The sequence below is a fragment of the Brachyhypopomus gauderio genome, chromosome 14, assembly GCF_052324685.1.
Source record: "Brachyhypopomus gauderio isolate BG-103 chromosome 14, BGAUD_0.2, whole genome shotgun sequence".
NCBI classification, from domain to species: domain Eukaryota; kingdom Metazoa; phylum Chordata; class Actinopteri; order Gymnotiformes; family Hypopomidae; genus Brachyhypopomus; species Brachyhypopomus gauderio.
The window spans coordinates 4,489,279-4,516,917 of NC_135224.1; the positions used below are offsets into that span (position 1 = coordinate 4,489,279).

The 27,639-nt window shown below is 46.4% G+C and overlaps 4 protein-coding genes across 5 annotated transcripts in view; 2 read left to right on the plus strand and 2 right to left on the minus strand.

The window, feature by feature from the left end:
- gpaa1 (glycosylphosphatidylinositol anchor attachment 1) overlaps positions 1-5,459 on the plus strand; it is an 8,394-nt gene extending 2,935 nt beyond the window's left edge. Inside the window, exons 6-13 of one of the 2 annotated variants that reach the window (XM_076972217.1) lie at positions 67-168; positions 282-478; positions 1,196-1,392; positions 2,263-2,416; positions 2,886-2,957; positions 3,382-3,578; positions 3,689-3,859; positions 4,447-5,459. In XM_076972217.1, coding sequence (XP_076828332.1) covers positions 67-168; positions 282-478; positions 1,196-1,392; positions 2,263-2,416; positions 2,886-2,957; positions 3,382-3,578; positions 3,689-3,859; positions 4,447-4,690 — 1,334 coding nt within the window. In that variant the 3' untranslated portion in view covers positions 4,691-5,459. The remainder of the gene's footprint in view (positions 1-66; positions 169-281; positions 479-1,195; positions 1,393-2,262; positions 2,417-2,885; positions 2,958-3,381; positions 3,579-3,688; positions 3,860-4,446) is intronic. The other variant, XM_076972218.1, reaches the window with a different exon arrangement.
- A 252-nt stretch (positions 5,460-5,711) lies between these two features.
- On the plus strand, positions 5,712-11,150 carry sharpin (SHANK-associated RH domain interacting protein). The gene is made up of 8 exons (XM_076972219.1): positions 5,712-6,164; positions 6,457-6,631; positions 6,862-6,951; positions 7,323-7,464; positions 7,560-7,650; positions 7,733-8,039; positions 8,702-8,802; positions 9,824-11,150. Exons 1-8 carry the CDS (start codon positions 5,922-5,924, stop codon positions 9,950-9,952), a joined length of 1,278 nt encoding a protein of 425 aa, XP_076828334.1. The 5' UTR covers positions 5,712-5,921; the 3' UTR covers positions 9,953-11,150.
- A 430-nt stretch (positions 11,151-11,580) lies between these two features.
- On the minus strand, positions 11,581-14,202 carry exosc4 (exosome component 4). The gene is made up of 3 exons (XM_076972220.1): positions 13,773-14,202; positions 12,688-12,894; positions 11,581-12,538 (listed from the first exon to the last, which is right to left on the minus strand). Exons 1-3 carry the CDS (start codon positions 13,941-13,943, stop codon positions 12,179-12,181), a joined length of 738 nt encoding a protein of 245 aa, XP_076828335.1. The 5' UTR covers positions 13,944-14,202; the 3' UTR covers positions 11,581-12,178.
- Positions 14,203-14,414: 212 nt separating this feature from the next.
- Positions 14,415-25,159, minus strand: prkacbb (protein kinase, cAMP-dependent, catalytic, beta b). The gene is made up of 10 exons (XM_076972639.1): positions 24,943-25,159; positions 20,972-21,033; positions 20,163-20,291; positions 19,917-20,015; positions 19,727-19,809; positions 19,248-19,374; positions 18,984-19,079; positions 18,540-18,662; positions 17,565-17,729; positions 14,415-16,541 (listed from the first exon to the last, which is right to left on the minus strand). The coding sequence occupies exons 1-10, from the start codon at positions 24,986-24,988 to the stop codon at positions 16,416-16,418; spliced, it is 1,056 nt and encodes a 351-aa protein (XP_076828754.1). The 5' UTR covers positions 24,989-25,159; the 3' UTR covers positions 14,415-16,415.
- Between the last annotated feature and the right edge of the window lie 2,480 nt (positions 25,160-27,639).

A 27,639-nucleotide genomic window follows, 5' to 3' on the forward strand; every position in this document is an offset into this window, starting at 1 on the left:
GATGTTATTAGACTGGCTCTGTGTGGTTTGGCTTTCTTTCTTCTTAATCTAATCTCTTAATTTTAGGTCAGATTTACTGGGCCAAAGACATAATATTCCTGGTGAACGACCATGACCTCATTGGGATGCAGGCCTGGCTAGAGGGTTACCATCACACCAACATCACAGGTCAGATGTTCTTCTCATTTGAGGAGGCACTTTTATGAACTAGAGGTCCAGGTGTTAAAGGATTCAGTTCGATCGAACGTGTCCTAGCAGCTCCTTCCCTCTGATTGGTTCAGGGATGGAGTACACGCCCCTGCAGGGGCGGGCCGGGTCCATCCAGGCTGCCCTGTCGCTGGAGCTCAGTTCTGACGTCATCACCAGTCTGGACCTGGTGCTGGAGGGCTTGAACGGGCAGCTCCCCAACCTGGACTTGGTCAACCTCTTCCATGCCTTCTGTCAGAAGTTGGGCATCCTCTGCACCATCCAGGGAAAGGTAGAGGAACCGAACCAGGAACCGTGAGGTTAACGGAGGAATCTGGTGGGAGAAATGATGGAAATGAACCTTTAAGCACATTTAAATCTTACATTATTAGCACAGAAGGCGTTACTTTTGCTACCTAGCATTCTGAGCTGGTCATCTTGAATGTTATATTTTTCATTTTAATTTTGTGGGGGGTTTTTGTACTATCAAGTAACTGTAAAGGTCAAAAGGTTCATTTCTAAATTTGACTTAGCAAATGGATTCTCGTAGCTAAAACACTGTAGAAATATGATTTAAATGACATTTTATTACATTATATTAATTCTGTTTTAAAATACAGTACTGTGCTAAGATCTTGGGGCACCATTAGATTACACAATTGAAGTCTGGTAAAAACACCAATAAGAGTCCCCCCAAAACAGGGGTGAGTTTCCCGAAACGTTCTTAGCGCTAAGTACTTCTTAACCTCATACGTTTCATACGAGGTTACGAAGTACTTAGCGCTACGAACGTTTCGGGAAACCCACCCCAGTCTGGAATAAACACCAATAAGAGTGCATATTCACCTGCACTGAGGTGCTGCAGTGTTCAGTGTTACTGTTACAGAGGAACTACAACATTCAAAGTCGGCTAATTAATCCTGGAACGTTCTCCTAACAGTTGAGTGTACAGTTTGTGCCCCGCCCCCAGCTCCTCCCAGCCCACCTTAAGATGTTGCTCCTCCCACAGCTCCAGCGGAGTGACTGGGACACGGTGGAGGGCTACACCCACGCCGCCCAGACCATGATGCTTATGGTACTGAAGCAGGCCAGCGGCCGGCCCTGGGGGGAGCACGGCCTCTTCCTACGCTACCACATCGAGGCCGCCTCCATCCACGGCATCAACAGCTTCCGGCAGTACAAGACCGACACCACCACCATCGGCAGGTCGGGCCGCCTGCTCGGGGCTGTGGGTCGTGTACCAGACTGTGGAGGAGGAGGTGTAGTAGTGTGTTGTGGTGAAAGGGGGGGTGTGGTTTTATCTTGGCGATGTTTCATCGGTTCCAGTAAGAGGTGGAAAACCCCCGGAGAAGTGAAAACATCCTGATGCCTTTTATTGAGTACTAGACAGAAGTAACTTTTAGAAAAGCTCAAAACTGAGACTGTTGAGACACAACACAACAAACTCTGATTTACTGGTTTACTTGTATTCTAATTTTTTTATTCTATGCAACCTCATAGAATAATTACTGCTTTTAGTTACTTAACAGCATTTAATTAGTATGCTTAAAAGGTATTTGTTTGTTAAAAATACATTGATGTGCCAAAAGTCATGGGATAGAAATGTGTAAATTAAATTAAGAAGTTGAGGTAATTCAGGGGTTATCTTGGGAACGCCCACACCTGGGAGGGGTTATCTTTTGAGTGAGGTTGAACACTGGCCAGCATGTTTATGCTCAGTAAGTTTTAACGAGACGTGATGGTGGGTGATGGTGAGATCCAGATGGATAGAACATTCCAGGAACATCCCAGGAACGTTGCTCTGAAACTGTGTGGGCGTTTTAACATTCCTCGATCCACACTGCCATGTGAGCACCAGGAATATGTCACTGAAGGCATCACACCACAGGCTGGTGTGGAGTGGGTTCTCATGGCATGGTCCAGGACCAATGTCCCGCCTAAACACATCTTCCACTGGTCCCTACTGTGTTTCATTAGTTCAACTCTTGCAGTAACAGCCAGGTCACAGGGTCGTACACCACGCTAGTTCCCGTCCCAGGACGCTTGGCATGCGGTTCTGTTTGGTACTGGTTCCAGGCTGTTGGAGGGGATGGTCCGTAAGCTCAACAACCTCCTGGAGCGTCTTCACCAGTCCTACTTCTTCTACCTCATGCCCTCGCTCACACGCTTCGTCTCCATTGGCTACTACATGCCAGCCTTCGGCCTCCTCACCGCCATTCTGCTGCTGCGTGTATCCTTACGCCAGCCGCGCCACGGCACGGCAAATGCGCCCCCAGGTTTACAGAAGTAGTTCCCTTTTGCTGTTTTTGCTGTCTCTTTTTGGCTTGAACTGAGAATGTTTGTTTGTTTCTGTTTTTGAAAGTGGCAAAATCAAACTGCTATAGCAAGTTACAGGGAACAAGTAATTGTAGTTGTTGTATTGCGTCATTCAGTAACCAGATTGGATTTGCAGTTCTTACCGCATTTCTAGCAAGAGGTGAGAAGTGTAAATGTGTAGTTGGTATTTGTTCTTAAATCATTAACGATTAAATTACTGATGATTAATCTTTTTCCCCTCTAAACACTGATTCAAGACTAAATGTCCTTTGCACGATTTAGGATGAGCCGTATACATTTATGACGGGGGAAGAGATTTTGGGTAAATCCCGAAATCCTGGATGTGTTATTGAAAAATGTCAGAATCCTTGACTGGTTTGCAGGCATTAGATCTGTGGGTCCAGCTGGGGTCTCCAACAGCAGTAATGGAAGATGGAGTCGGTGATGCAGAGGTGGTCAGTATCAATGGCCTGACCACATGAACCACACGCTCATATTTGATGTTTCAAAGGTTTAAAAGTAGCACCAGTGTGCTACCACACGGCAAATAAAAGCTCAAATGTTTTATGATGATTTTAATTCTAATCATTTACTAGGATGTTTCCCTGACCAAAATATACTTGTACACATTAATTTAAATGAACAGCAGAACATCATGTGATTCAGATGATGGAATTTCATATTGGACTTCCACATTACAAAGTACCCTTCGTCTTTTACGGATGTTGATCACTCACTAGCAAAATCCCTTTAAGTTGATCACATCTTCTGGTTTCACAACCAGAGCTTTTCAACATCAGGAGTCCCGAGTCCATGTGCGCTAGGACCAGACACTTTTCTTCATGTTTTTTCCTCCCTGTCCCCTCTGTGTCCATCCAGCAGTCCAGTCCGGGCGTGTTGTCCTTGTTGACGCCCGTGGTCATCAGCCACCTAACGGGGGTGGCTCTGTACACGCTGCCTGTCCTGTCCCAGGAGCTGGCCGTGCAGCACTTCCCCGTGTCCGAGACGGAGGCCGTGGTCCTCACCGCCATCGCCATCTACACCGCAGGCTTGGCCCTGCCACACAACACACAAAGGTACTGTACACACTCGCATAACTGCAGCACAGACCGAGGGCCACTGCTGCACTTCTGCGGTCCACAGTAAACGTGTCACGCTGGTTTTAACGGAATAACCCCCCTGTCAGGCTGATCTCCGGCGAGGGCACGGAGCAGGGCTGGAAGGTTCTGAAGCTGGTGGCCCTGCTCTACCTGGCCGTGCTGCTGGGCTGCACCGCTCTCATCAACTTCTCCCTGGGCTTCATCCTCGCCGTCACGCTGGTGCCTGCCGCGGCCTGCGTCACGCCTCATGTGCCCAAGTAAGTCCGTCTTTGCTGCTCTAGCGTCGGCCTAACTGGGGGGCTGCTGTATTTGGTGAAGCCCGACTGGCTTGTGCTTGCTCACGGCTGGGGTTGCGTGTCTCAGATCCAGCCCAAGTTCACACCTGACTTCTCACGGCTGGGGTTGCGTGTCTCGGATCCAGCCCAAGCTCATACCTGACTTCTCACGGCTGGGGTTGCGTGTCTCGGATCCAGCCTAAGCTCACACGTGACTTCTCACGGCTGGGGTTACGTGTCTTGGATCCAGCCCAAGCTCACACGTGACATCTCACGACACGTGACTTCTCACGGCTGGGGTTACGTATCTCGGATCCAGCCCAAGCTCACGCGTGACTTCTCACGACACGTGACTTCTCACGGCTGGGGTTACGTGTCTTGGATCCAGCCCAAGCTCACACGTGACTCCTCACGACACGTGACTCCTCACGGCTGGGGTTACGTGTCTCAGATCCAGCCCAAGCTCACACGTGACTTCTCACAACACGTGATTTCTCACGGCTGGGGTTGCGTGTCTCTGATCCATCCCTCGCTCATGTGTGACCTGCCTGTGGTGTTCTGTCTCGCAGGGCCCTGAGTGCTGTGGCGATGGTGTTACTCAGTCCCGGCTGCACCGTCCTCTACTGCATCTTCCTCTTCCAGGAGCTTCAGGAGGCCCCCGTCACGCTGTCTGAGGGGTGGATGCTCTTCCTCTCCGTCATATCTCAGGGCGTCCTGGACCACGCGCTCTATGGTTCACTGGTCTACCCACTGTTGTCTCTGCTCGTATACCCCTGCTGGCTGCTCTTCTGGAACATTCTCTTCTGGAAGTAAAAGGGTTAAAGGTTGCGAATAGACTGACCCTGGATCAGCTCTAGGTCCAGCCATCTTTCCCAACACCATAGCCACTATGTGAAGATAGATCACAAGGACACACCAAGCCTTAAATGGTAGCAAAGTGGCGTCTTGGGGAGGAAATGGGAGGGGCCTAATGTAAGTAAAGAGGGAGTGGTCAGGAATGAAGGCGGGGCTGCTAAAATTCTAGCAGACTGATCACCAGGGATTACGTTTCAGGCAGGAGCCTGTTAAGAAGGTTGTTTTTCTCTTGTGTCTTTTGTTTTTATATTTTCATATTCCTCTCCGAATTTATTTGGATAAAGACATTTGCTTGACACTGGAAAGTAACATGATTTTTGAATCATTTATGTATCGCTACATGTTTAATGTCTCAGATCCTTATGTGACGGAGATACTGTGGTACTACACTGGTGCAGCTGTATGTCGGCAAGACTTGGGAGCAGCTAATAGCAAACATATTGCAGACTTTCCTAATATTGATGTAAATGTTAATAAGAAATTGACACAACCTGAGACTGAACAAGGACAAAAAAGACATGTTTACCAGAAATAGATAAACTATTATTAAAAGCAAATGGGATAAAAACATGTATTAAAATAACGAAAGTGTTTTGTGAAGGTTTTTTTTTTTTTTAACAATTTTGTCCAAACCTTCCTGAATCTATTGTACTAATTTTATTGCTTTCATGAGTTTTATTATGTTCATGTTAACTTCTGCTGCCTCCTTTACACACTAATAAATTATACAAACATATGTCCCCCTTTCCTGGAATATATATGAGAGGGAGAGAGAGAGATTGCATTGGAAATTAGAAAAAATCCCAGTTTGACAGTGACTCAGCGACCACAGTAACAGGAAATGTCACAGTGCAAATGATATATGCCACCATTTCCAAAAAACCAAATGGCCTGCTCGACGTGTCGTCGTCCACACGGTGTAAGGTTCAGTGTGTAGGTGTGATTCCTACAGCGTTATGGTGAAGGGGACACGGAGACCACCACTCACACCAGCGCGGCCCACATCAACAACGGCTCCGGTTTCAGGGGGAACTCATTACCGGACGGACTCACTTCCTGTTTTGGTTCCACTCCCCCCGTGTAGTGGGGCGAGAATGCGGGCAGTGCTGCGTCTGCTGCTCACCTTTAATAACAACAACAACTTTAATAACAATAACAACAACTTTAATAATACCCACTCGACGGGGCCATGGCGCTGAGTTCGGGCGGATGGGCCGCGGTGTCTCCGGCGCTGGCCGCGGACAAGGCGCCCCAGGCGGGCTGCACCACGGTGCTGATGTCGGTCCGGGTGTCCGTGACCCACTCGGGCCCGCGGCCGCTGTCGTGTGGCGGAGCCGGCGACGACAGCCTGCGGCTCCAGCTCAGCATGGACCCCAACCGGGTCGGGGAGTTCCGCCTGGTGCTGCGGGCCGTGGCCGGCGGCCGCATCGTGGTGAGTGTGAGGGGGGTGTGTAGGGTGGGGACGGGAGTATAACCGCCTTATACTGAACCACTCCAGGATGGAGGAGATCAACTTGTTTTATCAGGCTGCTAGCTGTCTGTCGCGATAAACTGTCTGTGTTCATGCATCACGTGATACTTGGGGCTCTGTGTCTTGTGTCTGTTATTATCTCATATTTATGAAGGACCTCTGTCCTGAATTTCGTGACATTTCTCTGAAAACTTTGTGTATTATATATATATTTTATTACAAAATCTCGTGTTAAAGCATCCTTCTTCGTCAGTCCCTAGTGGAGTTCGACCTGCGCCACGTGACGTATGAGATCTCGTCACCTCGCTGTCATGAGCTGTGTGTCATCAAGCCTCCGCACGACACCTTCCGCTTCACCTTCCGCAGCGAGCAGGAGGCGCAGGAGTGGGCCACCGTCATGACGTCCTCGCTGCGGGAGGCCCACAGGGGTGAGGACGGGCCGGTTCTGCCTCTCCGCCACGCCACTGCCACACTCTGGCAGGACTTGTTCAAGTACTTCATATATGTTGCAGTGCTTAATGGATTTCAGTGGCTGTCAGCTTAACTGACTTAAGAACAGTAGCAGATCCATAAGAGTGTGTGTTGTCCCTGTTCTCTGTTCATGTGCCTCTAGGTGACACATCTGCTCCTTCATGTTCAAACTCTTTGTGTCTTTCAGTTGCGGGCATCGCCACTCATCCCCCCAATGATGAATTACCCTTCCCAAAGCCCCCGGAGCAAAACACAATCTTATCTCTATCAGCCAAAGGTGAGTGATGTTTGGAGCGTTTACTGTGGGCAGCCATAACCTGCCACAAAGAACGAACCGCTTTGTACCTGCTGATCGTGCTCCGTGATTGATAAACAATTTTGTAAAGTTGAGTCTAGCTCTCTAGCTAACTTTCCATAAATGTTCAATTCAAGTTCAAGTAGTTTTTATTGTCAATTCTGCATATGTACAGGACATACAGAGAATCGAAATTATGTTACTCTCCTTCCAATTTTCAGCACAAAAAACAACACTAATGCATTAAAAATGAGCTACTTTTACCGTTTTTCCCATTGGAGTAGTGTTTATATTAAATGAGGCCATTTTAGATGTTTACTGTTGCTTCTTCCCGTTTTGTGTTGGTTCTCCAGAGGAGCTTTGTGCAGAACTGGCTAGGGCCATAGAGGCCGGAGATACACACACCGCAGTGCAGCATGCCACAACGCTGGCCCACCACCAGATGGCGCTGACGATCCAGCCAGCTGTAAAGAACTCTGAAGATGGGGAGATCAGGTGAATGAGTCTTATATACACGTGCAGTGCTTCTCAGTACATCTTCTGGAGTGATCTGACTCAAAACAATATCAACGTGTCTCTCGTACCTGCAGTTTAGCAGTTGCAGTCGAAGACGCCACTTCCTCTTGTTGCGTCACAGTTAAAGTTGTCCCCCATATGACGGTGGCTTCTCTGAAGCAGCAGGTGAGTTGAGGCACGAAGGTGGACCGTGCGTGTGCGTGACGTGTTGGCACGGACGTTTGACTGACGTGTCCTCCCTCTCCAGATGTTTGCGGAGTACGGCTTCCACCCTCGGGTGCAGCGCTGGGTCATAGGTCAGTGCCTGTGCTCGGACCTGCGCTCGCTGGCGTCGTATGGCGCGTGTCGAGACGGGGACACGGCCTTCCTCTACCTGCTGTCGGCCCGCCACGCCCGCCTCACCCGGCAGCAGTGTCAGCAGGACCAGGAGAGCGCTCTGCTCACGCCCACGCCCAAAGCCACGCCCACACCGCCAGCATCCGCCAACAGCCCAGCGGCTCACGACTGGAGAGGCTACAGCACCCTGCCGCCCAGACTGAATCACTCCAGCATGGGTGAGTGTCCACCCTCTCTCCCTCCCAACGCCCCCAGACTGAATCACTCCAGCATGGGTGAGTGTCCTCCCTCTCACCCTCCCAACGCCCCCAGACTGAATCACTCCAGCATGGGTGAGTGTCCACCCTCTCACCCTCCCAACGCCCCCAGACTGAATCACTCCAGCATGGGTGAGTGTCCTCCCTCTCACCCTCCCAACGCCCCCAGACTGAATCACTCCAGCATGGGTGAGTGTCCACCCTCTCACCCTCCCAACGCCCCCAGACTGAATCACTCCAGCATGGGTGAGTGTCCTCCCTCTCACCCTCCCAACGCCCCCAGACTGAATCACTCCAGCATGGGTGAGTGTCCACCCTCTCACCCTCCAAACGCCCCCAGACTGAATCACTCCAGCATGGGTGAGTGTCCTCCCTCTCACCCTCCCAACGCCCCCAGACTGAATCACTCCAGCATGGGTGAGTGTCCACCCTCTCACCCTCCCAACGCCTCCAGACTCAATCACTGGCCTTTGAGGTTTTTGGTGGTAATATTGATTGGTTTCGTGGGATTTCACGATTATTTTCTGGTAATAATAATCTAAGTTGTCTGCTTTGTGACGTGTCTGTCGGGGTGCAGAGGGGCGATTCTGAATGTGTTGTTGCTTTTGATTTTTGCTGAACAGGTAGCAGTGGGGGCGGAGCAGAAAAACACAACATTAGTGACATTATAAGCTTGGAGATGCTTCAGCTGGGCGGTGGCAACATGAGACAAAGTACCTCACAGGTACCATACACACACACACACACACACACTGACGCACACACTATTCACACTTCACTTCTAATGTCTTGTGGACGTTTAAACAATTTTTCCCAATTTAACTAAACTCCTAACACAGATGTAGCAACAGTTCCTTAATGATTGTAGATTCTGTTGTTTCATCTATTTTGTGTAAAAAAACAAAACGCTAAATTTCAGTTGTGAGAACATACAGAATGTGCTTTGAGTGTTTACTTTCACTTTCGCATATAAAACGATACGTCAGTGAGTGCTGATTTAAAACGACACGTCAGTGAGTGCTGATTTAAAACAGAACATCTGTGAGGGCTGATTTAAAACGGCACGTCTGTGAGTGCTGATTTAAAGTGACATGTCAGCAAGTGCTGATTTAAAACGACACGTCTGTGAGTGCTGATTTAAAACGACACGTCTGTGAGTGCTGATTTAAAACGACACGTCTGTGAGTGCTGATTTAAAACAGAACATCTGTGAGTGCTGATTTAAAACGACACGTCAGTGAGTGCTGATTTAAAACAGAACATCTGTGAGTGCTGATTTAAAGTGACACGTCTGAGTGCTGATTTAAAACGACACGTCAGTGAGTGCTGATTTAAAACGACACGTCTGAGTGCTGATTTAAAACGACACGTCTGTGAGTGCTGATTTAAAACAGAACATCTGTGAGTGCTGATTTAAAATGACACGTCTGTGAGTGCTGATTTAAAATGACACGTCTGTGAGTGCTGATTTAAAACAACACGTCAGTGAGTGCTGATTTCAGCTTTCAGATCTTTTCAGATTTATTGATTTCTTTACTGCCTGGAGCCCAGTGCTGCTTCTTGTGATTTACCCTCCTGCCAAATTCAGTTTGAATCCTGAACACGATGCCCCTGAATCAACTGATCAAGGCCGTTTGTAGGCTCCAGGTTGACGCACCTCCACTCTGCAGGGCGCTACGTCTCAGGGTGGAGCCTGTGGCTGCTCTGGTTTGACTGAATGCTAAACGGTATTTGTTGTTTTCCAGCTGGGATGGTCTTGTCCTTCCTGTACGTTCATAAACAAGTCCACGAGACCGGGCTGTGAAATCTGCAGCTCGGACAGACCCAACCCACCAGAGTCGGGCACCTGTCAGCAGGCAGCTCTTCTCTCATAGGACATCCCAGCACCTCACTGTGATCACAGCACACTGGACGTACATCCGTCAGGAGTGTGTGAAGAGAACGGAAGCCGGTGTGAGCTGAATATACATGACAAAGCCCACACGTGACTGCAGAGAAGCAAACGTCCATGCATTCATATCCAGGTGTCAGACAGGAACATCCAACACTGGCTGTAGTCAAAACATGGGCAGACGACGCCCCCCTGAACACACGTGGCAGACGACGCCCCCCTGAACACACGTTGCATACATTGCCTCCCTGAACACACGCGGGACATCTCATCTGAGGAGGATGGTGTGTATGCAGTGATCTATTTACTCTTCTCCAAACACGTGTTCTTCAAAGACGTTTGGCCACATGATGAACCTCGAATGAGTCCACAACAGGTAAAATGAAGGAACGATGATTATGATGACGATGTTCAGGCTGTTCATGACCTTGGAATGCAAAGTATCTCTTTACGCTTTTCAGACACTTTAAACTTCTCTTTGATCCAAACAACTACATCATAGTTCCACTTGTACATATAAATAATAATGAGAGATTCCTCACGTCATCTGGGTTTTATTTTGTGAACTTCTTTATTTTCTTAAACTGCACTAATTAAGATTGCTGTAGGATTTTACAATGTGTGGAACTGCTGTTATTAAACTGCTGAGGTCAACCAAGCGATATTCTAAACATGCTGGTGTGATTTCCATGTGGTCATTGTTACAGTCTTGACGTCTCCTGTGTGCTGACGTGCTTTTCAGTTTCAGCTGTTCAACAAGTTCAATATTCACTGTTGATGCGATATTAAAATCCTATGAAAATCTTGATCAGTGTAACTGAAGCAGAGTCTAGAATTTCTCATTCTAGTTTGCCAAAAATAGTTATTTAAAGGGTATAGCACGCATGTCAGAGACTTGGGGTCTTCACTAGGGTTTAGTGTGCTGCCATGCCAGTGTGGTGTTGTAGTCAGGAGTGTAAGTACTCTGGTTGAAGAGGCTCTTGTAGCAGATTGGTGAAATTATCTTCACCAGTACAGGACACAGTCTGTCCAGTTGTGGTTGTTCTTAAAGGACTAAACCTCAGCAAATCACATGAGCTAATGATATATGACATTCAGTGTTTATGGACAAAGTTCATCTGTACCTGGAGACATGTAATTGTCACACTCAAGAAGACAATAAACCCACTTTTTAACCTTTATTGCAGTGTCAGTCAGATGTATGTAGTATATGATATAAATGTGAAGGGATTTGTAGGAATGTCTTCACTGAAATGGATGTTTTCACACATGCACAAAATTAACAAATGATTAATGGCCAGAATGGCCAATCTGAATGACTGTAGATATTTGTTAGTGTGTGTGTGGCATATAGGCTGAAAGACATGTTTGTCCTTACACTATTATTACCCTTATGATGGATGTGATGATGGGTAAATGAATTCAATATGAGCCCTCATTTAATTACCAGCATACACATGTATACTGTGATGCTCAATGCAGTTTTTCCATTGTATTATGTAATTATTTAAGTATACATAATATTAATGTACATGACTGAAAGCCACCTAAGTGCACAATGTGGAATATCTGAATAGTGTGTTGGGAGTAATAATCAGTACAGCCACATCAGATATTTATATATATTTATAGAACATGGATAATTGCAATACAAAACTATTAGGAAAGAATCACCACTGCTGGGTGGGGGCGTGTAGGGACGGGTAGGGAGGGGCTGTGGGTGTCTGTTGTCAGAGATCATACCAGTACTGCGATGCAGTCAAAACATGAACGGAACAAGTTCTGACCTGTTGAGGTGGATCTAAATATGACGACCACCATTATTATCCTGCGGTCTCTGCATAAGAGGTCATCACACACTAATGAAACATGACAGACGGTAGCTGTGGCCACAAGAGGACCAAGGGCACCTGTCCCCCATATTTAGTCTTTATAGAGATGGGACTGTAACTCAACAACAGCACTGCCCTTTAGTTGTGGCTTAGGTCAACTACAAGCACAGTTCCTCTCAAACCATCACTGTAAGAACAAGAACAGGACAGTGTACAAAAACCTGAACAAACAGAAGTGAAGGAAAGTTCCCCTCTCTGCTTAAGACATTAAGACTCCTCTGACTGAATGAAACCGAATGTTCACAAACAGTTTTTCTGGGTTTACGGTCACCGTGATGAACTTGTGGTCAGGGGTCTCAGCGAAGCGGCCAGACCCCTCACTCCCTGTTCTGCACGGACACCTCCTGCAGGTGCTGACGCACCACGCCGTCCAGGACTTTACTGAGTCCCTTACACGCCTCCATGGCCGCCTCCATCAGCGTGTCCAGGTGGTCCTGGTGGAGCCGGGCGTCCATGTGCACCAGGGCGATGCTCTGGCTGCGGGGCAGCAGGGCCAGGGCCAGCGTGGTGCCCCCACCGCTCTCCTCCACGTGGCACAGATCAGCCAGCGCCGTGTCCTCCACGAAGCCCGCCGTGCAGGCGCACACGTAGTCGCACATGGGGATGCCGGCGTCCACCAGGGCCAGCGTCGCCGCGTTCACACAGGCACTGTAGTTCCCACCGTCCGCCTGCAGGATCTGCATGGAATAAAAAAGACATTAAACTTGAATTCATATATATATATATATATATAATATAAAGAACACTGCTACATCTAATAAAGCTCATGCAAAACCAGAACACTGGACGAGGTGGTAAATCAACTTTAACATAGCGTCCACGTTACTTTAACGTAGATGTCGATTTGGGAGCGCGGGTAGAGTTGTGTGAGCACGGCTGCTTCGAAGGTTTGTTTCAGATGAAGACTCATCTCGCTGGACTTGCGGTCACCGTGCGGTCGCCTTTTCCTCTCCGCGGTGCTGAACGTCGCCATGCTGTACTGACAGTTGATGACCGCGCGGTCGTGTAAGGCCTTACTCCGGGACCCTCGGACCTAACAGAGACGTTCGGGAAGATAAGCATAAATAAAGATTGCAAACACAAATAAAAACTTTTGTTAAAAACACACATTTCAAACTCCCTAACTGTACAAAACTGTACAACAGGTGAATCTTTTACTCAGACATAAGACTGTCATGCTAGAATATAACAATATTTCCAGGCCTGAGGCCATGACTGAGATGCCCTTGAGCAAGGCCCTAGTAATGATGCCCTAGTAATCACTAGTGTGTGTGTGTGTGTGTGTGTTCTAACTGCACAGATGGGTAAAAAGCGGAAGACAAATTTCGATTGCGGTAAAAAAAAATCACAATTGACAAAATATGGCACGTTTACATTATTGACATTGCGTTGTGCCATGTCACTGACGTCATGTGGGCAACAATGTTCGTACGCTGTAAAAACGTCACTATATCGTGTGAAAACGTCATTATAATGTGTGTAAACGTCATTATACCGTGTGAAAACGTCATTATAATGTGTAAACGTCAGTATACATCATTATGTGTGTAAACGTCATTATAATGTGTGTAAACGTCACTATACCGTGTGTAAACGTCACTATGTGTGTAAACATCACTATACCGTGTGTAAACGTCATTATAATGTGTGTAAACATCACTATACCGTGTGTAACGGGCCGATATGACGACATCTCCCGCCACACGGGTTACTATGAGCACTAACGGTTAACTATACACCAGCTATCTTCAGCTAGATGAACGTAACCGTTGTGTTTCCGCGGTGTTCGGGTTAAACAAATAAACGGGTAGATAAAAGTGCGCCGCGGCTTGTCCACACACAGAAAGAAACCCCATTGAATATTAAACATCAATATCGGCCTTCTTTAAAGAGCCGCAGCCGGGCGCTCACCTCGTGGGGCCCGTACACGACCGCCAGCGCCTTGGTGTTGCCCTGCTCCATGTACGCGGACCCGTCGGCCTGGCCGAACACGCCCATGCGCGCCCGGACCTGGCGCAGCTCGGAGGGTTTCCGCCCGTCCAGCCGGTAGCCCTGGTCGGACAGCAGCTCCAGACCCGCCATTTCGGATGCGATACCGACAAAAGGAGCACGTGCTGGAAGTAGTGAGGCGCGCGCGCGCGGGGAGGGGCGTTCTCGCGCACGACGACTTCCAACTTCCGCGAGTATGGAGTGACATCGGAGTCGAAAATCGCAAGCGCGGAAAATCCACTTCGCGCGAGGAAAAATGCTCTCGCGCGCGCGAACAGCGTTTTTACTTGCGCGAGCAGCTCTCTCTCCGCGTGCGTGAGAGCATTTTGAGCAGTTTTCCTCGCGCGAAGTGATTTTCCGCGCTCGCGAATTTTGACTTGGATTTGACGTCATACGAGAGGCGGCGACTTCTGCGCCGCCTACATCTCTATATTTCATATGCAAACACACACACACACACACACACACACACACACACACACACACACACACACACACACACACAGATGGGGCAATGTTGCAGGCGTTAAGAAAGCTTCAGAAATAAACCAAGTACTAGGCAAGCAATTTTAAAAATAAAATTTTATTAGCATCTCTAGTGTGTGTATAAATAAAACATATATAAAACAATGCATATATGCCTTATGATCAGACCAATAACTGAATCGTGATACAAAGAATCAAGGTTAACAAACCTCGGTCTGTTTTAAAGTTGTCTGTGAGAATGTACCTTGAAAATCAAACATCGCAAACAATTTGCATACTTAGTTGCAACTCTACATTAGATCATGAGGGGGGAAAAAGGCTAAACAGCAAATATGTGGGCGGAGTTTCAAGTTCCAGTTTTGCTAATATCGTAGCAAAACAGCTTTGACATTTGACAGTTTAAAAACGGAGAAAACACTGATATTCTGTACATTTTCCAATATCGTTAGTTTGGTTTCCAGTACATAATCAGAACACAGATCTACAATTGGAGAATGATCAGTTTAAAGACTCAACACTAGACGTTTATTTAAGCATAAAAGACTTTTTTTTAGGAAACCTGTCCACTCAGATCTAAATTCACAATTTGTTCAAAGGCTCTTAACGAACAAATCTAATAATTTGAGTCTGAAATGTTTCTAGCCGAATCTTAAGCGTTTAAGGGGAATATTCAAAGGGAAATGTTTTATTTAAAGACGTTAAAAGCTAAATTGACCTTTTGTTAGATATATTGTACATGAATATTCACTGTAATCATTTAAAAGTCTTTTCTGTAACCTAGGAAAATACAACGACTTCCGCCTGCCTCTGAGACGTCATCTTATTTCTGGCTACATGGAGGCTGGGGGGGGAAGAGAGATTAACCAACAGCACATCGGTCCAATCAAAACCTAGAGATTAGGTTAACCAACAGCACGTCGGCCCAATCAAAACCCAGAGGTTTAAACCAAGTCCCACCTTATGTTATTTTCTGCTTCCATTTCCTGTTTTACTCAGAAATAATTTGCAGAAAACATATGCATCTTGATTTCCACTTTACACCGACTTCAAGCAACTGAAAAGCACAAAAAGCAAAATGCCACCTTATGCACTGGTGAAATAAGGCAAACGGCCAGTGTGTGTGTGTCAGTATGCGTCTCAACAGTGGTCACGCCGGCCTTCTACTGGACCACGATTCCACTGGACCGTGGCTGCATAAGGGTCAGTGTAAAGATCGGCAGGCTCAGCCGTGTTGGCCGTTCAAAGGCGACTCTGGAGGATCCAGACCTGGGCCTCTGCCCCCCCACAGCTCCACAGTTTTGGTCATGCGTTCGCCACTCACACCGCTTGAAATGAAGACCCTCTCAAAAACAAGACACACCCTCAAGAGAACAAGTGGGCACCTCTGAAGGTTGGCCAAGAAGAGGTCAGAGGTCTAGTCTGAGGTAAGAAAACGCGTCATTGCTCAGATTAAAAAACAAAAGCAAAACAAAACATATGTAACAGACAAATCTGCTGAATGCTACAGGCAACAACTACCTCTCAAATCGCACACATGGGATACTGGCAGTGCCTCCTCCAGTGGCATTGTGCCACATACATTGACACGCAGTTACATTGGCCTTTGAATCCCCCACCCCACTCCCTCCCAGACGTCTGTCTTTAACACTGGATAATACCATCTTCCTTTTAAAAATAGGGGTGCACACACACACGCACACGCATACACACACAAAAAAGGGGAGTGGTTCTTATATTGTTATATGGATAAGGGAAGCATTTGATAAGATGTGTGATGTTAGGTGCTGTTTCAGCACAGGGGTCTTATTGACCTCTAGATGTACCAGATAGCCTGAAGGAGCAAATGTTGTAACTGTGATTGTTGAGATGGTCTCTGCTCCATCCCTGTCTCTAGAGTGCAAACATCCCCTTATTTCTCACACACACACACACACACACACACACACACACACACACACACACACACACACACACACACACACACACACACACACACACACACACACACACATACATATATATACATATATAGATAAATACATATACGTATATATGCATACGTATAGCTTTGTGTCTCGACTAAAACTCTGCAAATTCTTTTGCGCATTTTTCTGTAACTGACACACGGATGTCTTCCTCCTCGTAGTCATCAAAGTTGCTCGTGTCGCCCGGGCCTCTGCACTTTGGAATGAACGGCGCCTCTACCTGGTGAAGGGGTGAAATTACAGGTTATATTCCAGGCCAGCACAGGATATCGGCTTACTCCAGTTTAGGTGTTTACATCCAAGTTCATTTTGATTGCAGCGTGAGCTGGATTACTAGGTCGTGTGTAAATGGAGCTGTTATGAGTTTGTCTAAAGGACGCTGTGCGTGGTGTCCTCTGGGTTGAAGCTGTTCATTCTGAATGTAATTCCAGAACTGTCATTACTAACCCTCACTTGAAGGTCTACCTTAAAATGATACTGCAGGATTAAAGAGATGATTCCCATTTCAAAACCACTTGCATTCTATTTTTGGCACATAGGAAATACCATCTTTTTGAAGCCAGATACTTGAGAGAGATGGCCAGAATGCTTAAGTGACATCTCTGCTTTAGCCTGCTAACGTTTAGGTCATGTCCACACAGCAGGCTGAGATGTAACTGGTTTTGGGGAACACTGATTCATGTAGCGTGAGGTCATCCAGGCTGATCAGTATCTTTAGAGAATACTGAACCTAAAGACTAATTCAGGAGTTTATCAGTGCCTTATAGGACAGGCCTTAAAACAACAGATTCATTTGTTTAAAAAAAAATTAAAAAATTTGTTTATTTTGTCAATTGTGATTTTTACACCCCAATCGAAATTTGTCCTCCGCTTTTAACCCATCTGTGCAGTCAGAACACACACACACTAGTGATTACTAGGGGGCTGTGGATCACACGTGCCCAGAGCGGTGGGTAGCCCTAGCCCGGCGCCCGGGGAGCAGTTGGGGTTAGGTGCCTTGCTCAAGGGCACCTCAGTCATGGCCTGTCTGGGAATCGAACCCACGACCCTCCGGTCACAAGACCAGTTCCCTAACCGCCAGGCCATGACTGCTCCTTAAAAAGACGACTAAGCACACATGCAGAATACTGGACACCAGGAAGTGCACCAATACCAGAACACAAATTAGTGTTTGTCCATAGCGGGTAAACCAAAAGGCACTAGCTAGTAACTAACTAGACCTAGTTACACATGGTCAACCAACCTTCCTCTCGTAGATGGCGATCCAGTCTGTGGTGGCAAACCATTTGTGGTTCTTGATGTCGCTGACGCCGTTCTTGAGGTTTCCGTACCTTTTCGTCAGATCGACCTGTAGCAGGTTCCTCAGCAGGTCTTTCAAATCCGAGCTGAAGTGAGAGGGGAACCGGACCTGCGGGGCACAGTCACTGAGCTTCAGTGGACCTGTCTACCAGAGGGTTCAGTCGTTCCCCAGAGTTCTCCCTTCCTAGGTGTGTGTGTGGGGGGATGGAGACGTGTGCCAGCTGGGGCAAAAGTGCCCTTCAGGAACAGTTCAAAAGCTTAATCAGGAAGAAATATGTTTTTTTCTGTATTACCCAATGTATCAAACTTTAATATGCTAAATATATGATATATTAATATTATTAATAATTAATTATTAATATTGTCTTTACTTTCACGACTAATATATGACTCAAATTCCACATTGCATGTTTCTCTGTGGACCAAGAATATCCTGATGGATCTTGGATACTCGTGTTTGGAAGGACACAGAATGCAACTCTGTCAGTTAGCCATTAGAGACAGGATTGACCCCAATACCACCGACAGAATTAACTTAAATGATAACAGTTTGGCTTTAAAATAACATCAGATAATGTCCATCATCAGCCAATTATCAGGTTTCTGGATGACCTTTGACCCAGACAGGCGAGCAGCACTCTCTTACATTTGAGTACTGATGTAATAAGAGCCACCTGAAAGCCAGCCAGGTTCATACCTTGTATCAGCGATTGGGGATTCATGCAATACAATATTAGACCAATTGGCTGACGCTGGCTGACTCTGGTCCTGAATCAGGATGGAGTTACTCAGATCTAGACACGCAGACACCCAACACTGCCCAACAGGGGAAGAGGGCAGGTGTGTGTGATCTTGCAGACTGACCAGACTGCTCCTGTGCTGCAACGGGGAATGTGCAACCGGAGAGACCTGCCCATACCTTTCCAGACACAATCTTCTCATAGATCTGAATGGGCTGGTCTGCAAAGAACGGAGGGTAGCCAGCTGCCATTTCATAGATGAGCACACCCAGCGCCCACCAGTCCACAGCCTTGTTGTAGCCCTACACAGCGGACAGAAACGTTGGCACAATAACCAACCATCATCATCATCATCATCATTATCATCATCATCATCATCATCGTCATCACGGTGCTTCAGACATTCTGTGGCGAGGATATGCTAGAGGCAGGTGTGCAGGTCTGCAGACGCCCAGGTGCCGGTCTGCAGACGCCCAGGTGTTGGTCTACAGACGCCCAGGTGTTGGTCTACAGACGCCCAGGTGCAGGTCTGCAGACGCCCAGGTGCAGGTCTGCAGACGCCCAGGTGTTGGTCTACAGACGCCCAGGTGTTGGTCTACAGACGCCCAGGTGCTGGTCTTTACCTTGCTGAGGATGATCTCGGGTGCCAAATACTCCGGCGTCCCGCACAGCGTCCAGGTTCGTCCTTTCACTCTTTTTGCAAAGCCGAAATCAGTGACCTGTGATGAACGAGACATTTCTGACGATACTGATTGTGCCATGAATAAATGAACAGAGAGGTGAATGAATCAGCAAATGATTGAACGAGGGAAGCTCAAACTTCTCTCACATCAGTGCGAACACTATCCATAAAATACAAATCTCTGCTGTGCGTAACAGCCGGTTACCTGAATGTAGCCCTGCTGATCGATGAGCAGGTTTTCAGGCTTCAGGTCTCTGTAGATGAGGTCTAGGGAGTGGAGGTACTCAAAGGTCAGGACTATCTGTGCTGCATAGAAGCGTGCGTGGGGTTCGCTGTGGAAAGGAACAGGACGGTTTCAGGCAGATGGCCAGCTTGGCGCGCAAACTCACCACGGCATGAAGACACAAAACGTACACGTGCTCACTAAGCAATGTCACCCTCAGGTCAAAGTGCTAGAATGTATTTCAACGCATTCTGATTAATCATAGTATATTTTGATTACATCACGCAGTTTTAATATGTAATAATTGTGGGGGGAAATGTCTGCGTATCTACATGGCTATATTTAGACTCGTGGGTTGTTTGAAGTCGGTGCTGCGGCCGTCTAACCCTGAGTGACCTCACTTCCAGGATGTGAGCTGGCCACTCAGCTGAATGTCTGCGGACGTCCTCGTACGTGCTCACCTGAACCTCCCGATCCTTCGTAGATGTGAGAACATCTCACCGCCCGGTACATACTCCATCACCATATACAAATTGGAATTATCCTGAAAACAATGGCAACAATAGTTTATTTTCAGCCACTATGAACTATGAACTGTGCAAAAGGAGGAGGGGGTACATAAGAAAGCAGGAGTAAGAGATGGAGACGAACCCTGAAGGCGTACTCCAGCCTGACGAGGAAGGGGAAACACACCGCTTGCAGTATTCTCTTCTCATTTAGCGTGTGTTCTATCTGCTTCAGTTTCACCACCTGCAAAACAACCAACCCAAAAACAACACCCACAACACCAGGAGGTCAATCGCTACACGCGCTATCCTGTACCAACACGTCCGCTTCACCCAGACAACAAGCCCCGCCCCCAGGGTGATAAACGTGGTCTGGTGGTGGCGACGGGACCTTGTGTTTGTCCAGGATCTTCATGGCGTAGAAGTGCTCCGTCCGCTTGTGCTTCACGAGCATCACTCTGCCGAAGGAGCCGGTGCCGAGGGTCTTCAGCCTCTCAAAGTCCTCCAGACCGCTGGTGCACTGGAGCAGAAACACCATCTTTCAACCACGTTCACCAGGAACCTAACACAACCCCCAGTTCATGCGGGCAACGTTTCAAGCAGAAAAACACCTAGACGAATCTGATGTCTGATGGCCAGCATGCCAAACACCTGCTCTGGTTTTAAAGCAGTTATAAAGGAGACGTTTGGTAACCTTGCGGCAGTGGGTTAACATGCCTGTTGTGTGCAAAAAGGTTAGCAGCCGTACTTGCTCCTTAATTCAATAAAGCACAGAAAGACTGAGACGAGGTCTCAGAGGACTGAAGAGGCTTCGCTGGAACAAGCACATTTGATTTGTGTGCATAAAAGAACAACCGTTTCCAGAAACATGGACCTTTCTACCCAGTGCTCTAGCAGCTCCACTTCCTACCAGAACATTGGCCTTATGCTCCTGCTTGTGGCATCAAAGCTGAGATGCTGCGTAACCATCACTGCTTTCACAGCAGGTATCGCTGGAGCAAAATCACCCTTAAGCAGCACTTAAGACCACAACCCCCCACCTTGAACACGTCCAGGAGAAAGTGGGAGCTTCGCCGTTGTTGAGACGAGGGCATTTTAACGTGATGCGGAGGCGACGTGGGCGCTCACCTGTGGCGGGCACGTGGGTGTGATGTGGGCACTCACCTGTGGTGGGCACGTGGGTGTGACGTGGGCACTCACCTGTGGCGGGCACTCCCATTTACGCAGGAAATCTTCTTTGGCTTTGGCTAAAAACTCTTTCACTGCAAAGAGACAGAGAGAGGATGGACATTAACACACGGAAGCTCTCGATCATGCCACAGACAACGGAATAAAGGTGGCAAGCAGGACTCGGTTAGCATAACGCTAAAGAGACACCGACACCAATCTAAAGATCTCCTTAAAAGATCTCCATTTTTAAAGGCAGTGCTCCAGTGCAAAAAAAATTATGTAATTTGGATTAAGATTTACTTACTTAAAAATACACATATATAAGTATCTGTACATTGGAACACTCCCTCTAAACACGTCTACAGACAGCTTTAACAAAAGGGAGCGAGTTTAATATCAGTTTATACACTGCATCCACACCACAAATCAAGCAATCTCAGGAGTCATTTTCAGTATGGACACGTCACACAGAAATGGTGATCCCGGTATGCATGCAAACCTTTTCCCCCCGCTCAAAATTAATAACCAAGGTCTATCAAAATCATTACACTAGGACAAGCAATGTCAAAGCCACATCACACACACAATAAGGCATCACACTTTAGATGACCCAGTGACTGAAAGAAATAATAATTATCAGTAATTTTAGAGCTAGATCTAAAGCAAGCATCGTGCTTTGCATAGTGAGCACAGAAACAGACCGAACCAATTGGGACGTCACTGTGGTCATCTAATGAAATAACGGTCATACCAAAGGTCTCTATAAATCACCACGGGTTTGCAGATGCATTCACCCACACGGATGGGATGATGAAGATACAGACAGGAAGAGAGAGAGGAAGACACAGAGAAACAGGGAGACAGAAGGGGAGAAGAAACAGGACAAAGTTTCATATGAAACATCAAATATACATGAATCAGATACAATAAAAACTACGTGCTAGACTTTTTCTGTCAACGACAAAGCAGAGAGAGACAGACAAGGGTAATAATATATTTTAAAAAAAGGATTATTAAAAGTGAAGCTCTGTATCAGCTAATTAAACACAGGCTATCTTAGTTGTGTAGGGCTTGGTGCCCTGCTGAACTCTCTCTGTTCACTCCCTTGAACACAGAAGTAGACGGAGAGGCTATAAGCAGACGCAGTCTCAGAGGGGCAGCGTGTATGAGAACCACAGATGGGAGGAGCAGGGGCCCCGCTATGCTGCACACAATCTGGAGCAGCGGAGGGAGACCCGGGGGCCAACGAGTCAGGCCCCCGCACCACTCCCAGTGGCATCTGGTAACTGCAAATTGTTTATGATCTTCTACCAATAGCAAAATGAAATTTCCGAGGAAACATGACTCCTTCTAGAGAATCGCTGAAGTCGTCCACATCTGCAGGAGAATGCTCACAGTCCGAGCCTTTTATGGTGTGTTCCCTGGAAGCGTGTGTAGACGTGGTGGGAACGTTCGAGCTAGGTCTAACACGGCCCCCTCCTTAGACAATACGGCATATTAGCTCTTGGCTACGGAGCTCCAAGATGGTCAGATGGATACAAAAACAGACACATGCTTCTCAGTTTCCTTTGTAATGCCTTTTCTCAGGTTCCCTGAGAGAAATGTTTCTAGCCAGTCAGAGCTAGGCCTGGTTTTCTAAACAAAAGCAAGAAAAGCTTTACATGTGAGTAGATGAACGCTGCGCACAACAAACAGCAATAATTTTAGAAATAGTAATAAAATTTCATATAACTATGTTTTTTTTACTTCGTTAACGTTTTAACGCCAAATATCCTCAGCTACCCTCCATGAGCTATAATAAAATAATAAAAGTCAACACTGGCAAACGTGTTGGTCAAGTTGGGGTTCATTTACACCCCTCTCACTCAACACTGCTGGCCGCATGAGAGTCACTCTGATATTTGTACACATAATAAAAAGAACAATTTCTGAACAAAATGTTTTTTTTTAATTATGGGAGGTCAGTAAATCACGGAGCAGCGTGCACTCACGCACACATACCTGCTGCACACTAAACACTCTAGTGCTAGATGCCACACGGCAGGCTGCCCAAGACATCTTTAGAGGCCCTGCATTCTTCAGATATGCACCTGTCAATCACAGCAAAGGACCTTCCCATCCAGCACTGCACAGACATGTTTCCCCAATGCCATATCAGACACGGATTATGAAATTCAACAAGATTACTATTCCTGGTCAATATCTGGACCACCACCTTAGCACTTGACTGTAAAAAGGATTCAAGGTAAATAAGATCTGATTAATTTTCTAATTTAATGTTTTAAATGAATTTTATTTGTTGTAATGCTACAGCCCAGCTCTGAACACGGACACATCCCCATTAACTTTATGATACAAGAGACACAGTGTGTCTCTTGTATCATACCGTACACACGGTTGCATTGTGGTACATCCTAGTTCAACACCAAACAATGTGCAGAGATCTAACCCAATGCTACCACACCGACACCTCTATCTGCCGACGCGATAGGCCCCAAGCTTTCTGCGTCAAGCCTTTCCTAGCTCGTAATTACGCTTATCGTCTGATGAAGGTCTGATGACAAGCTGTTCAAGTCAATGACAAACAGTGCGTGTGTGTAAGGGTGGGGGTTTCATGATGCCCAGATTAGAACAGAGGAGTGCTTCTACACGTAAAGACAGCAAAATAGAGCTAGCGCAGGGTGTAGAGTGGGTTTTATGAATGGACATTAGTCATTTCTTCCCCATATTCGGGCAGTTCGACTGTGTGCCTCGGAGTTGTTTACAGAAGAAGATAAGGGTGTGCTGCTGCTCTAAATGGGTTACTCCACAGAAAGTTCAATCATTACACTGTAAACACAATTCAACACGTACACGGGCACGTCGTTTGCATCGTTTACTGAGTTTTCTGGTGTAGACACACACACACACACACACACACACACACACACACACACACACACACACACACACACACACACACACACACACACTCTATACACAATGCTAGAAAAAAAACCGCCAAGTCAGCAGTGAAACAATCTGTGAGTTCGACTTTGCCTGCTCGCACATATTGTGCCAGACTCACCTAAACGTGTTAAACGTGCACTGGGTAGTTGTTGTGTGTTCACACTGATAGTCACCAACCTGCCCAACTGTACAAGTTAATACGAGTTAATATTGTGTTAACTGTATTCAAGCCACCGTGAAACACATACAGTACTAGTGAAGTTTTGATGAAGTGGCTTTTTTGGGGCCTACACTTTAATTTATCCTCTTAACTTTTTAAAAAATATATATAACGTATAACGCGTTAAAACACGCGGAGAGGATGAACACGGTCAGTTTGTGCCGTGTGGGTGTTTTATTAATCCGTGACGACCCAGTTCTGCACATACTGGCGGCTGAAGCGGCCGCTACGGTCGGCGGGGTAGCGGGGCAGCTAACCCCCCTGTGGGCCCAACCCGCCTCCACACCGTCGTAACGGAGTGCGCGGCACTAAACATGGTCTTAAACGAAACGTTAGAAGCGAAACTGTGTATTTGCGATGACATTTCACTTCACTTCGAAACCAAGTTTTCTAACCGACCGAGCCGCCGGGGCTTTCAGTCGGCTAGTCAGGTAGCCGAAGCCGCGCGACTCTGGTCGTGGTTCTCATGGTTACCCACGCTTAGCCGCGTTAGCACGTTAGCTTAGCCGGTTGAGCTAAAGGTTAGCCACATCCGGCTAGCGCGCGACCGCCCGGCTAACGGTCTCGCGCGGCGACGCGGCGCAGCGGGCTATTTGTAGCGGAATGCTAACTAGCGACGGGCTGCTTCGTAGCTACGCTAAAATAAAATTAAAAAACATGTTTTTAAAGGACTAAATGAAGCAGATACAACCAGATATGCACTTTCAAGAAAAACAAACAAACAAACAAAAAAAAAAAAACACAAAAACAAAAGTGAACCACCAGCACCAGCACCACCACGACTCGGGTTGTGGGGTCGACTCCGCGCTCCCCTCACGCCCGCCCCGCTCACCGCTCTCCACCTCGCCGCCCTTCTTGGTGGCCGCGGCGTTTCCCATCGTGAGGAGGTGGCGACGGCGAGTCCTAGTTCAAGCCCTTCCCCGACCCTCTCCCGTCCAGGAACGGTGCACAGCGCACACTAACTCGGTCCTTTCCGGCGGTAAACTTGGGGGAAAGGAAGGGCTACGGTGCACTAAAGTTCACACACACACACACACACACACACACACACACACACACACACACACACACACACACACACCCTCCTCTTCCTCCTCCTCCTCCTCCTCCAGTCGTCGCTGATTACTGTAAGCTGATCTTAAGCTTTACTCATTAGGTATTATTAGACTATTACCTGTTATTAACCACCCAATTACACCAGCGCTGATATTCTCATTCGTTTATTGCCCTTTATTATCACATTATTTACTCACCAGAAACTAAATATGTGTCGCAAAGCTCATAACGATCTTACAGTAGCGGCTCAGACACACATAGACCCAATTCCTGTAGGTCTAACTAGGGCCAGGAATGTAATTTTACAACAAAGGAACGTCGGCATAAAACTTTGCGATTCAAGAAATGTTTCAGTAAACCAAATACAACTGCATTCCGTTACAAAGCAAAATAAAAATTGTACATTTTGTTCAAATTGTACAACATTGTAATAGCTTGCTTAGCCAGAAGAGGGCAGTGTAAGCCTTACTAATCCCATGATGAAGTAATACCAACTGTAACAGTGTAAAACTGCAACATATTTCACAACATAAAAGTTTTTAATCAGTGCCATCAGTCATAATGTAGAAACCAATAAAACATTAAATAAATTAAATAATTAATTACATATAAATGCTAAATTAAATAATTTGGTGCCATAATTTAAAATGTTTAGTTACTGCTTTTATTTGACTGTAAGATGATCAGGATGAGAAGCCTGTTAACTCAGAGCTCCAGTGTTACCTGTAGGACAAACCTCACATGATATGTGCCCACACTACCTACTGCACAGCTTTCTGCAAACAGAATGAAGATGGTTATGTCCTATAAGCAGAGGCTGTGACATATGAAAGAGTAAAATAGATCCTTGAGGTTTGCTGATGGGCTTTAGGCTTCTGCACCATTATTCACACTCCCTCCCACACTGCTGAGACTGCAGGAATATTCAGCATTTGGTACCCAACACGCCGTACACACGAGTGACGGTGGGAAGTGTGTGTGTGTGTGTGGGGGGGGGGGTTCTGTCAGAAGACTCCTACACAGATGAGTCACAGCGTACAAATGCCAGAAGAGAAAGAGCAGACAACACAAAGAGGATGAGAAGCAGCTGTATGTTCTCCAAGAGTCCCTGTAACACCACTACAGAACTGTCATCATTAAAACACAGGACACTTCTCTCATCATCTCACAGAAGATGCACTTTTGTGGAGTCTTAATGAAGGACAGATTGGAGTTTTTTTTTTTTTACCCCTTTGGGTTTAATCATTTCAAATACAGCAGCGGTTTGACCTCCTGTGGACATTCAGAATAACCATGTGGTATATTGTAGAGGAACTCCCAGTGTTGAACTAACTTTAGCATTGTTTACATTCTAACATCGTTTATATGCAGCCAATGACATTTTTTTCTTCCTGTTGTGATTATGGTCTTGACCACACAAACAGAAACCACAAACTTCAGTCCTTGGAAACCAAATCCTTTATTAAACATTACATTAGACATTATAATGGACCATGGTCAACAAACTAATATTAAATGTTTGGAAATTAATATTATATTTTCATACTGTACAATGGATGGGAATTAAGATATATTTTCATTCTGTAAAATAGATTTGCGGGCTCCATCATTCAAGGTTTGAGTTTTGAAACTCAAACACCAAAGCAGTATGGATTATACCCACAAATATGTAATGGAGTAATGTGTAACGGAGACAAGAAGCACACTGCTTGTAAACATATTTGAGGTTTAATACAAATCATTGAATCATGGCACAGTTTTCCCAGACACAGATTAAGTCTAGTCTTTGATTAAACTACATTGCCACTGGAGAATCCCCCTGGACATTCGTTTTAATGTAAAATTAATTTTAATCTAGGTCTGGGAAAACAACATGTACAGCACATTTCCTGGTTCAGATATTACCAAATATAGCTATGTTTTACCTTGCAAAAGAGACAATTTATACACTTACATTGCTGTATTACCAATTCATTTTAATGCACATATGGGATCAGTAAAACTGAAAACACAACAAATCTTTCCTCATGTAACAAGGTTTTTATTTACACAGTACATACATTTAAAAAAATACAGCTTAAAAAAAATAACGATTGAACAATGAAACAATTTGCAGAACTTTTTGTAGTGGCTCCTTTTTTAATTTAAAAGAAAATCCCCATTTTGTTTTTATAACTGTCACGGTGAGGCGGCCCCCTACCGGCCGCCTCTGTCCACAGCGGCTGTGTTGTTGTTGTCTTGTGACGTCGTGTACGCCCCTCAGGTGGGCGGAGCCCGTGATCCGTTCCCACCTGATGGTCGTTTGTCTGTCTATATATGCCTTGTCTTTGTACCAGTTGACCGCTGGTCATTATATCCTTAATTCGGATCTATTGCACGGGTTTTAGGTTTGCACACTTTATATTAAACCACCCTTTTTCCCTGAGACTTGGCGTGATCGCTTCCTTTTTGTTGCTCACACCTGCCCGTCACA